This window comes from Cotesia glomerata, linkage group LG4 (genome assembly GCF_020080835.1).
Source record: "Cotesia glomerata isolate CgM1 linkage group LG4, MPM_Cglom_v2.3, whole genome shotgun sequence".
NCBI classification, from domain to species: Eukaryota; Metazoa; Arthropoda; class Insecta; order Hymenoptera; family Braconidae; genus Cotesia; species Cotesia glomerata.
In genome coordinates, this window is record NC_058161.1 from 27312126 (window position 1) to 27326070 (window position 13945).

Genomic DNA, 13945 nt, shown 5'->3' on the forward strand with positions numbered 1-13945 from the left:
GCGCTGACTATACTCCGTCGTTACGTTGAGTTTCGGACGAGTTTCTACAGAGTTTTATCGGTGGCACCGAAGCCGCTAGGGAACAAATAACATCCGAATTGGGCTAGCCTAAGTTCGGAAAGCCAACTTCGCCCCGAACTGATTTTTCGGCATGCCTCACTAAAATTCTAGTCGGGTATCTTCTTAAAATATTGTTTTTAAACAAATTATTTATTTTATAATTTTAAATCTTCAGATTAAAGTTAAGCTAATGAACCCTATTATTTTTAATTATCTTCCTTATAAATCATAACAACAAAGTAAAAATATTATCTTTTTATTAATAATTAATTCGTCAATAATTTTTCACTTTAAGTAATAAAAATTTCTTCCGCACAAAAATTTAAATGAAAAAATGAAAACAATTTCCGTCATACTTACAGCCGGTACTACAAAATTAAGATTTCTTCATTTCCCAGCGCTGCGTTACCGACCTGGCAGCAAAAAAAAAACAATATTAAAATTACATATATTTTTTTTACATACACTATATCATATGTACATTGTACATACACAGTAATTAATCCATCAATTGATTCATTTTAACTCTAACAAAAAAAAAAAAAAAATAAAGTAACAATAAAATAAGTGTAACAGACGAACTTTCTCTCGGGCGACTCAACAATGTCCGTAATAATTCCGTACGTTTTATTAGTTAATTAAAACCTAATAAACCTAAGTTATAAAATAATAATAAAAATAATATAAAAAGAAAAAATTGAACCAAAGTATTTAAAATCTAAAATGATTTTATATTGAACGTGATTGTAAGTAATTTTATAAAAATAAAATGGTTAAATTTAATGAATTAATAATTAAAAAAAAATATTTTTCTTTCATAGTGTTGCTAGTTAATTAGTTGACCAGTTGCTAAATATTTACACAAATAAAAACATGCTTCAAGCAGTACGTTTGCTGACTGAATTAGCACGACCAGTTGATTATCGTCGTGATAATAGTGATATGGATTCACGGCAACAATCTCACCAAAATCAGCACCAGCAAAATCATCACCAACAGCAGCAGCTAACAGCGCCTGAAAATTCTATTTTATTCCGTGAAATTTACAAGAATGGTTGGCTGAGAAAAACAATTAAAACTGATAACAAAGAAACTAACCGTTATTGGGTCGCATTTTGTGTTCATGATGATATCGAGCCAAGACTTGAAGGATTTATTGATCAGAAACAGTCTACGACTCACTCGCCTGTCTGGGCAAGTTCGCTCAGGAATATCCAGCACTTGTCGCCTACTTTGTGTGCTACTTCCAGGCACGACTATGAGTTTTGCATTAACTTTGCTGATGATCGCGTTCTCAGACTCGCTGCACCAACTTACTCGGCCATGCTTGAGTGGGTTCAGATTATCACCAGGAAACTTACGGATATGAAGGTTTTAAAGCCCAAGGAAAATGTTTACTCAAGAGGGCCCGAGAGAATTGCTACCAGGGATCCTACTAGTCCGCTACCGCCACCACCTTTGCCTTCTGGGTAAGGTTTATTCTTTTCTTTTGATAACGTGGATGTGGATTTGAGTATAAAGTTATTGGTACTCTTTTCATCATCAAAAAGATATTATTTTGTGTAATTATATTCAGATTTTCATAGAAAATTACATGAAATTTTTTTGACTGAAAAATTTTGAAATTTAATCATTTTATTTAAAAAATTTATTAGTACTAAAAAAATTTTTCAAAAATTAATTTTTTTTTGCAATTTCTACATGTAAAATTTTTTCATATAAATTGTTTTGTTAAAAAAATTCTAAAAATGATCGGATGTCTGGTGATTTAGTATCAAAAAATTTGAATTTCATGGATTAAACTCATACTTTAAAATCACTCTGAAAAAAAAAATTAACTTGAATCAAGAGAAAAATTTAAAAGAGTTTCATTGTTTTAAATCAAGTAAAATTTAATGAAATCAAGAAAAATTTCTTAGTTTAAAAATTTTTTTACTCAAATCAAGACGATAAATTTCTCCAATATTATTTTCTTGATTCAAGTTAATTTTATTTTTTGTGCACTTCCATCAACTAAATATTCATCTTTAAAAGTTTACGGCTAAAAAAATTTAAACTAAAAAAATTATTTTGAAAAATTTAATTTCTGATTAAGCAAGAAAGTTCTTGAATTAAAAAATTTTTCTGTTTCATTCAAGTTAATTTTTTAGTGACGTATATTTTTAGTTGATTTTTTAGAAATCTTACAATTGCATTTGATCTCATGGAGGAATTTTCAGAAAATTTTGTCATATTATGTTTTTGGTGGTCAAGTTAGTTAAGAAAATAACATTCGTTTGAAAGTCTGCAATTCTTAAAGGATATTTATAAAAGTTGGGACACTTTTTCTTTGGGTAAATAATTTGAAATTTTCAAAACAGCAAAAATTGAGATTTTTGTGACTTTTGTCATGAATAATTTTTTTACTGAAAAGAAATACCTTATTTCTGAAAATATTACGTTGAAAGCTGACGATATGCTGTTTAATTTGATCTACTGAACTTGTATTTTATCCTTATTTTCAAAGATTTTATGAAGATTAAGTTAGTAGTCATAGAAAATACAAAAAAAGTTATTTAGATTAATTTTAACCCTTCGTTGGTCGCGCTTTTTTTAGTTTCTCGCTTGCACTATAGCGAGTCTCTATAGGTTGAGTAGTTGTTAGGCGGCGATTCGCTCATAGCGCGACCAACGAAGGGTTAATTAACATTTTTGACTTTTCATTTTACAAAAAATTTTACCTCTTTAATAGTAGTTTAAAGTTGATTACATGAAAATTTATAAAACTCAGCTCTAAGAAATTTAATATTACCAATGCCAAATGTTTCTTTTTTTATGATACTGAAATAAGCCGACATCGATTTTAATTTTTTAAGTTTTTATTATAAATAAATTATAAATTTAAAAAAAAAAGTATTTTTCAAAAATTTGCACTTGTAATTTTTTCAATTTCTAGATCTGGAATTTTTTATTAAAAATTTTTCATAGTAATTTCGTTGTTATAAAAATCTAAAAAATTTACATATGTCTGTTAATTTCAGTATCATTTTTTTTTTCTATAAAAACCTAAGGTAAAATATTTAAAAATTTAAACAATTTTTCTATTGGTGTACATAAAATATGTAATTTATTGATGGTTAAATTTTGTACTATAAAAATTTGAAAGAACTTTTACAAAAAAAAAATTTCTACTTATACATATAAAATTTTTTCAAAAAATCTAAATCTTTAAAATTCAATAATTGCTGATCAATTTCAAGCCATAAATGTTAAATTCAAACTTATCGCAAAGTTTAATTGTAAGCAAGTGTTTCTATTCTTTCTACATGATAAGAATCATTAGCTAATATCTTACCTTGAATTTTATCGATAAGATTATCAAGTGACCTATTTCTCATGGCTGGATTTAAATTTGAATTAATAAAAAATTTACCTTCGTAAAAAATTTCTGATTCATCTTAGACTAAAAATAATTAATTTTGAACGTTATTTTTTTTTAGCTTCACTGATGATTGTGAGATGAATTAATCTTTAATTCTTCTAGATCATGGATATCTCCATCCCCAAACGATCCACCTTCAGTTCCAAGTATTTCAAGCACCAGCACTCCGTCATCCTCATCATCAGTGTTATCTGTCGAGCAGAATTCAACAATATTTACCTTTGAAGACATAAGTCTTGATGACCGTCGATCAAGACCAAGTCAATCACGCCTGCGATCTCTGACCTCAAGTCCTCACATAATCCCAACACCCGCACCGGCACCAACACCCGCATCAAGTATCGATGATGACACCAGCTATGAGAACATTTTCATGGCTTCTTCGTACCCTTTACCAACTAGCATAACAGAAGAATCTCGCCCGAATGACGTACCAGTGCCAACAATCCAAAGTACCATCAATCAAGAGCCATCAACTGATCAGTACGCAGCATTGATTGAGTGTCGCAGTTCAGGAACACCAGAACCGCATGTTCCAAGTGTCTCAAATGACCCCAGTGCCTCAACATCAGCAATGTCTTCATTATCTGTTTCATCGTCATCTAGCTCATCGAATGGACGAACTGGACAAAGATCAATCTCTGGATCTTCTGCAGCACCTGGTCCAAGTTTGCTTGCGTCTCCAGCACCCGGACCCAGTTCCCTAGCCTCCAATTTACCTGGACCAAGTCTCCTACCGCCTGCATCCCCTGGACCCAATCACTTAGCCTCAACATCTGGACCAAGTCACATTTCTTCTAAATCCCCTGTTCCTAGTGCTCTACCGTCGAATCCCACCAGACAATTGACATTACGTGAAAAACAAATAGCGCAGCTAAGACGTGAGATGACCCATCGAGCTGGAGTTCGCTTACAACTTGGGAGACGTGATTGTAAAGATAGTATTGCTTTTGTTGATACATTTGGATCCATTTGGTATGTTTTGTCTTTATTGTATGAAGTATGAAATAGACTGACCATGCTTTTTTTTTTCTAGGGTCGCTGGATGGAAGTGTCGTGAACACCCGCTGCTTTATAATGTCCTGCATGTTGGTGATATGGTGATAAGTGTTGCTGGAGTTATACCAAACGGAGCTAGCGCTATTCGGGATATTCTTAAGGGTATTACTACACCGAGGGTAAGTTTAAGTTAAGACAGTGGAACCACGGTAATTTAAACCTTGATAAGCTAAAAATTTATAGAGAGAAGCTTAGGATAGGTGGAGTTTTATTTTTAACTTCTGATGATCAAAAATTAATTAGGTGTAATTAGTCTAGTCGAGAAGTTGATTTCCTGCGAAAAATAGATGCCCGTCTCTTAAAAATATGGTTGATGGCTTAAACGATCCGGAATGGCGTCTAGAAAAAGGAGTTTTTTAGATTTTTTGAGGAAAAGAAAATTACAATTGTTATTAACAAAAAATCGTTAAAAAAATTAGCCGTCCAGCTTTTTGGCAAAATCTCAAAAAGTATAAGTGATAGCTCAAATATTAAAAAAGATTCTGAAAGAGCAGAAAATTTTAGTAAAAAAGTTCTCGACTCCCAAAATTGTAGCTCCAATGTTTATAATTTTAATTAAGCGTTTAAAATTGGCTTTTGCGCGGAAGTTTCGGCATGCGCGCGCCACCATTCTAGTGAGCGTAGTTTTTAAATAATTTTTTTTGCATTTAAATATTAATTGAAAAATTTTTAAAAATTCTGGTGTCATCTAGATACTTCAAAGAATATGATTCCGCGGTAATAAAAGTTGTGTCACCATTTTTCAAAAAGTTATTCAATTGTTAATTAACATTTTTTTACGGGTTTGTGTTATTATAAAAGGCGTTATAAAAGTTTAAATAATTAATCTATAAGTTTTTTGTTTCTTAGAGCCCTTTTTATGAACTTACTCAACAAGATGGCGTTATAAAAGTTTATAAAATATTATTATTTCATTAATTATTAATTTTTGAAGTAACAAAAAAATTAAAAATTAAAATAATGTATGTTAAATAATTTTTTTTTTTAATTTTAAGTTATTACTGATTTTGTATTCTTGTTAGGAATCAAATGATTATTTTTCAAATTTTTTTATGCCATTTATTTATAAATTTTTTATAAACAAATAAATTAATTAAATATTTTTGAAAAATTTTTTTTCACTATATTGTTAGCGTAAGAAAATTATGATTTTTAAAAAAACATTTTTTTCTTAAAAACAATATCTTATTGTTTATAATCGTTTTTTTCTTATTTTGATTGTTTAAATAAATGATTAAGGAATCGATTTTTTTTAAATCATAATTTTCATTTCTCAATACAATGGTAAAAAAAAATTTTTTTTTGTCAACAATTTATTAATTTGTTTCCGAAAAATAAAAGAGAAAATAGAAAATAATTTTTAAAAAATTAAAAAATCTCATAAACAAATAAGGTTAAAAATATAAAAAAAATAGATTTTAATAGTTTAATTATCAAGTAACAAATAAGTCCTTTAGCATATTAGTCATAACATTATTTGTTTATGAGATATAAGCATTGTAAGAAATAGAAAATGCAAATTTTTATAAATAAATGCGTGTAATTAAAGAGAATTAAAAGAGATAAACGTTAGGTTTAAAATTTATATGAAAGCTTAGTTTATACTGGGTAAAAACGACTTGAAGATTGAAAACTGTATCTGCAATAGTTGCAAAGTTACAGCAATTTGTTTGTTGACAAATCGAGTCAGTGCTTGGACTTTGTCGTGCTTCAAAATCCAAATTTTTTTTAAAAAATCGAAAAAAATTTTTTTTGCCATATTGTTGCAGATTTCTGTTTTTATAATTTTTTTATCTTTTAGAAAAAAATTAAAATAAAAAAAAAATTGTTTTTAACAAATTGTTAAATAAATAAATTAATAAATTGTTGACAAAAAAAAATTTTTTTTTTACCATTGTATTGAGAAATGAAAATTATGATTAAAAAAAAAAATGATTCCTTAATCATTTATTTAAACAATCAAAATATGAAAAAAACGATTATAAACAATAAGATATTGTTTTTAAGAAAAAAATGTTTTTTTAAAAATCATAATTTTCTTACGCTAACAATATGGAGAAAAAAAATTTTTCAAAAATATTTAATTAATTTATTTGTTTAAAAAAAATGTATAAATAAATGGCATAAAAAAATATGAAAAATAATCATTTGATGCTTAACAAGAATATAAAATCAGTAATAACTTAAAATTAAAAAAAAAAAAATATTTAACATACATTATTTTAATTTTTAATTTTTTTGTTACTTCAAAAATTAATAATTAATGAAATAATAATATTTTATAAACTTTTATAACGCCATCTTGTTGAGTAAGTTCATAAAAAGGGCTCTAAGAAACAAAAAACTTATAGATTAATTATTTAAACTTTTAATCGCCTTTTATAGTAACACAAACCCGTAAAAAAATGTTAATTAACAATTGAATAACTTTTTGAAAAATGGTGACACAATTTTTATTATCGCAGAATCATATTCTTTGAAGTATCTAGATGACACCAGAATTTTTAAAAATTTTTCAATTAATATTTAAATGCATAAAAAAATTATTTAAAAACTACGTTCACTAGAATGGTGGCGCGCGCATGCCGAAACTGCCGCGCAAAAGCCGATTTTCAACGCTTAATTAAAATTATAAACATTGGAGCTACAATTTCGGGAGTCAAGAACTTTTTTACTAAAATTTTCTGCTCTTTCAGAATTTTTTTTAATATTTGAGCTATCACTTATACTTTTTGAGATTTTGCCAAAAAGCTGGACGGCTAATTTTTTTAACGGTTTTTTGTTAATAACAATTGTAATTTTCTTTTCCTCAAAAAATCCAAAAAACTCCTTTTTCTAGACGCCATTCCGGATCGTTTTAGCCATCAACCATATTTTTAGGAGACGGACATCTATTTTTCGCAGGAAATCAACTTCTCGACCAGACTAAATAGATTTATTTTATTTTCAATTTTAAATTATACTATCAATAATTTTAGTACTTTTTAATGAAGATATTATTACGCATTCATTTGATGAAATTTTTTATTATTGATTCTCGTATTGATAAATTAAATATTAATGAAGTGTGTAAGTTTGCTTTGAAGAAAGATGAAAATTTAATTCTCCAGAACTAAACATTGAGTTAAGGAAAAGTTTATTTTCATTAATTAAAAATTCTAAACAATTGGTAAAAAATAGTTTTTGTACCCATTGCAACAAAAATATTCAAAACATGTGTTAATATATCTAAAATTTGAACAAATAATTTGAACATTTAATCTAAAAATTATATCTTCCCTCCAGTACCTAGGCAATTCATGTGTTAATAACACGCTGTGAATAAAATGGTGGCTGAGTGCTTAATAAAAGTACCCGAACAAAGCTGAACGGAATCGAGCGGCTTAACTTCTTGTATTCTTAAATATTTCAGTAATAAAAAGATTACAAATAGAAATAGTTTTTTGATATTAAAAAAAAATATGAAAAATTTTGGAGAAAAAAATGAAGTAGTATTTGAAAAAAAAAAAAAAAATAATAACCGCGTATAAAATTCTTATAGTCTGAGTATTGAAGGGTTAATATTAAAAATGAACTCTATCTAATTTCAAAAAACAAATTTTAAATGTACCCTAACTTTCTTAACTCATATGTTTAAAGAACAAACATCACTAAGTAAAAATGTGAAGTTTTAAAAACTAAAGGACGTTCATGCGTAAAACTTTATGGTAGATATATATTTATATTTTTTAGTTTTGATAAGTTTAATCATAATCAGCTAACCAAAATAGTTAACACATTTTACGCTGACGAGTCGTTTCAGAATACTAGAGTAAACTTTATTATTTTAGTTAATGAATATCATATATTTTTCTCGACTATTAATTTTTTTTAATTCTTAAATTATAGTGATTGTATAAGAAAATAAACGATTGTTATTAATATTGTAGATAATGAAATAAGATTTAAAATAAAATAGGGTGTCAATAACTGGACCCCTGTCACTAATTGGTGCCTTTACCTTAGTGATCTTTCCTAAAAAATTAAAAATTCGTTATTGATTATTTTCAAAAGTTATTAATGAGATTTTTAATAAAAAATCTTATGGCAGATTAGCATTTTTTAAATTTAGAATTATAATATTTATATTATTAAAGTCCTTAGATACCACAATAAAAAATAAGTCTCTGATTCATGTAGTTCATAAAAATGCATTAAAAACATAGCGTCGACGAACATTTAAATTCATTATTTTACTTGGTATAATTAAAATTGTTTTAGTTCATTTTTCAACGTTCTGAAAATAAATACCTTAATACTGCTGATTACTTGGTTAGAAGACAGATTTATCAAATTTACACTGAAAAATAAATTTTTTTCCACCTAGAATACTAAATTTTTTACTCGAATTTTCTTGATATAAAAAAACTGGTATTCTTAATCTTAAAATACCACGCTTTATTTATAAGGCTAGTTTTTTGACAGTGAGAAAACGGTATTCTTATAGTTAAAAAACTTTCGTATTTTAACCATAAGAATACCAGTTTTTTAACTATAAGGAAACATTTCCTTGGTAGAAAAAAAACTTTTTTTTCAGTGTAATAAATAATAAAGATGGACATACTATCAACGACTAATTTATAATTGCTGATTTTTTAAAATAGATTTTTAAAATATTTTAGGTAAATAAAAAAAAAATTTTAATCATTATAAAATTATTGATATACTTTAAAATTTTTCTTAAAACCCCGATAAATTTCATATAAAGTTAGTACACGGAGATAATTTAATGGTAAATACAACTATCCGAGTATTGTAAAAACAGGCTTCTTAGTATAAATAATTGCAAGAACTATCCAAATTGTTAACTGAACCATCCAGATAGTTACATTTACCATCTGGATAATAATTATTACCATCTGGCTGGTAATTTAAAGATGGTAAACTTAATCATAATATATGTTAACCGCTAAAATCATGTTGATTGTAAATTCTACAATCATGATGGTAATTATTACCATCGCAGCTAGTAATATGATTAGTTATTACTGTGACTTGTGAATTATAAATAAACAAAAATTTCGCTTTATTAAATGATGACTTTTAGTCATATATTATAGGCATATATTTTATATATTTATATATAATATATGGACTCTGTTATGCAATAGTGTGTTAAGTACACAGGATTTCCATAGCACTTAACACATGAATGCATAACAGTGTCCTTATATATATAAATATATAAAATATATGAAAAATTGATGTGGGTACTCAAATGAAAGGTCTCGATGAGTGTAATGTCGGAGTGAGCTTATATCTTTAGAAATTTCAATAGTTTACAAGATACAAAGTCGTTTCTTAATTATTGATATTTTTAAAGATGTAAGTTCATCCTGATGTCACACTCACCAAGAGCTTTCATTTGAGTACCCACATGCATTTTTGATATATTTTTCATATATACATATATAATATATGTGTAAATATATAAAATATATGAAAAATAGATGTGGGTACTCAAATGAAAGGTCTTGATGAGTGTAATGTCGGAATGAGCTTATATGTTTAAAAATGTCAATAGTTAACAAGATAAAAGGTCATTTCTTAATTATGAGTCTAGAAATGGAGCATTTTCGAATGCAGCTTAAATACTCATTATGATAAATTGACTATCGATGAGAATGATATGAAACCTTGAAAAGGCGGAAATTCAAGTTAAGATCTTTGCAATAACACTAAATTTCATTAAAAAAACCGATTTTATCATATGACTATCCTGGAGACAAAATTTTTGTTATTCTCTTAATAATATAGATATATTTTTTTCAATACTCACTCTTGTGTCAAACATTAGAATTTTATTATATTCTGATTATTATCATACTGATTGTACTAATTACAATCGCCGGATAGTTGCATTTATCATCTCTAGCGTAGCGCATGAACGTCCTTAAGTCTTTTGTAATCTGAAAACTCTATAATTAATGTTTTGAATTATCGAGGTTCTACTGTCAAATAAATTTTTACTTATAATTATCGACAATGAAGTAATCGAAATTTGATGTCAGGTTGAAGTGATAGTCCGCCGTCTACCTTATGCACGTGCAATGATACTAACTAAACGTACGGATAATGAGGACTTTGGATTAGAGGTTAATGGTAATGAATTATCAGGCGTTAGTGGTGTTGCATTGACTGCTGGTCTATCACCTCTCGCTGATGCTACTGATCCCACAGCACCGAGTGGATCTAACACTACCTGGACTATTACTGAGGTCAATAATCGTCCTTTGAATATGTTTGACAGTTGTGCTAGTGATCGGCTGAAAGCTATCGGTCGAGATATTTCTATTGTTGTACAACCCACTGATCTTATTGCATCATTACGCAATAAATTACGTGCAATGCGTAGCTATAAGAATTTTATTTTACAGTGATATTTTATTTTCGACAAAAGATTTTTTCTTTTTGGGAGCTTATTTTGTTTTAGTTTTAGGATTATTAATACTTTTTGATTATTTTTATTAGTCCTAACAGAGTTACTTTTTTATCTTCTTTTAAATCAAGACCAGTAGCGTTTATAGGCTTTGTTATAATTAATTGTGAGAATAATTATTCATCATTAATTAATCTGATTTTGAACTTTATTGAAATCGCGAAGAAAATTATTTTGGTACATACATCTTAAAGGTATTTCTTTTATATCTTCACAAAATTTTAACCATAAAATGTCTCAGATTTTTGGTCCAGCATAACAAAAAAATTTTTTTGAAACGTTGACTTTCGTTAAACAAGTTTATTAATTTAGAAGAAAAAATACTTAACGTAGTTTCATACAATAGTTTACATATTGTTAGTCTAGTGATTTTTCAACACTCCCTTAATTTTTTTTCCAATTCTGTCGAGAGAATTTTTTAATATGATAAAAAATAGTTGGAGAGACCGGACATTTTACATACTTTAAATGGAACATGACCCTCAAAACATTATATGTTATTACTTAATTAATAACTCATTCGACATGGTCAATAATTAATTTGATTAATAATTGTATAATTTTTCGAATTTATATTTTTATTTCTGCCATTACGGGGCCGCTATATTGCGACTTGGATAGAGTGTCAACAGTTTGAGAGAGACAATAATTTTTCATGCTTTCTTATAATATATTAATTAAATTATGATTTAATAAGCTGTCGTTGAGCAAAATAAAATAGACATAGGTAATAATAATAAAATAATAACCCATGAATTAAATATCTGAGGCGACATATTTTAAGATGGTAGGAACTCACCAGCCAAAATTGCCGGACGGTTCAAAGATTGATTTTATCGTTTCTACTCGATAAAATTCATAATAAACTAATTGATTACATACCTATGTATTCACTTCAAATGGAAATTCATTGTTTTGATCAATTTTCTAGAGATATCTATAAAAAAACAAACTTAGACAGGTTCATTTTGGCACGGTGCATAGTCACCATTGGTAAAGAATTAAATCAAAACCTCGATTCTATCGCTTATGCTCAATAAATTATATTTAATTATATGTTATTACTTAATTAATAACTCATTCGACATGGTCAATGATTAATTTGATTAATAATTGTATAATTTTTCGAATTTATATTTTTATTTCTGCCATTACGTGGCCGCTATATTGCAACTTGTATAGAGTGTCAACAGTTTGAGGGACAATAATTTTTTCATGCTTTCTTATAATATATTAATTAAATTATGATTTAATAAGCTGTCGTTGAGCAACATAAAATAGACATAGGTAATAATAATAAAATAATAACCCATGAATTAAATATCTGAGGCGACATATTTTAAGATGGTAGGAACTCACCAGCCAAAATTGCCGGACGGTTCAAAGATTTTAATATGGCAAACTGTTGACACTCTATACAAGTTGCAATATAGCGGCCACGTAATGGCAGAAATAAAAAATATAAATTCGAAAAATTATACAATTATTAATCAAATTAATTATTGACCATGTCGAATGAGTTATTAATTAAGTAATAACATATAATTAAATACAATTTATCGAGCATAAGCGATAGAATCGAGGTTTTGATTTAATTCTTTACCGATGGTGACTCTGCACCGTGCCAAAATAAACCTGTCTTTAAGTTTGTTTTTTATAGATATCTCTAGAAAATTGATCAAAACAATGAATTTCCATTTGAAGTGAATACATAGGTATGTAATAAATTAGTTTATTATGAATTTTATCGAGTAGAAACGATAGAATCAATCTTTGAACCGTCCGGCAATTTTGGCTGGTGAGTTCCCACCATCTTAATATATGTCGCCTCAGATATTTAATTCATGGGTTATTATTTTATTATTATTACCTATGTCTATTTTATTTTGCTCAACGACAGCTTATTAAATCATAATTTAATTAATATATTATAAGAAAGCATGAAAAATTATTGTCCCTCAAACTGTTGACACTCTATACAAGTCGCAATATAGCGGCCCCGTAATGGCAGAAATAAAAATATAAATTCGAAAAATTATACAATTATTAATCAAATTAATTATTGAACATGTCGAATGAGTTATTAATTAAGTAATAACATATAATTAAATATAATTTATTGAGCATAAGCGATAGAATCGAGGTTTTTGATTTAATTCTTTACCAATGGTGACTCTGCACCGTGCCAAAATAAACCTGTCTTTAAGTTTGTTTTTTTTATAGATATCTCTAGAAAATTGATCAAAACAATGAATTTCCATTTGAAGTGAATACATAGGTATGTAATCAATTAGTTTATTATGAATTTTATCGAGTAGAAACGATAGAATCAATCTTTGAACCGTCCGGCAATTTTGGCTGGTGAGTTCCCACCATCTTAAAATATGTCGCCTCAGATATTTAATCATATTAAAATATGGCAAAAGATATCTATAAAAAAAACAAACTTAGACAGGTTTATTTTGGCACGGTGCATAGTCACCATTTACTTTTATTTACTTTTCGTTTTTAGCTTTTTTTCTCATTCTAGTTGTTGTGACAACCTTATTATTCTGCTCGACAATAATATCTAGTGAATTTCTTCTCCTTTCGACGGTGCAGTTCGTTGGACTACCTCTTGATGTACTTCCCTTCTCTCAATTTCTAAAATTGCTCTTGCGCGTCAAACTCCTCTATAATAGCATTTGGAACATTCTCGATTCTGGGGATGTTCTGTCACCATCCCCATAGATATTAACATTTTAATAAGATACAAAAATAGTCATGTGGTCAACAAAAGGTAGAACTTACCTCTAGTTTCGTTCGAATTTCATCATATCTAACCTTATAAGTGTATTGATGTAATCGATTTTTTACCGACCTTAGTGATGTTGTAGAAAATCGATGCGACTTTTTAGCCTCCGACCGATTAAAATGTTCAAAGTCTA

At 27.7% G+C, this 13945-nt stretch overlaps 1 protein-coding gene across 1 annotated transcript; it reads left to right on the forward strand.

Moving 5' to 3' along the window:
* The first annotated feature begins 550 nt into the window (after nucleotides 1-550).
* On the forward strand, nucleotides 551-11499 carry LOC123262426. The gene is made up of 5 exons (XM_044724629.1): nucleotides 551-806; nucleotides 882-1529; nucleotides 3584-4456; nucleotides 4518-4659; nucleotides 10591-11499. Exons 2-5 carry the CDS (start codon nucleotides 934-936, stop codon nucleotides 10957-10959), a joined length of 1980 nt encoding a protein of 659 aa, XP_044580564.1. The 5' UTR covers nucleotides 551-806; nucleotides 882-933; the 3' UTR covers nucleotides 10960-11499.
* The last annotated feature ends 2446 nt before the right edge of the window (nucleotides 11500-13945 follow it).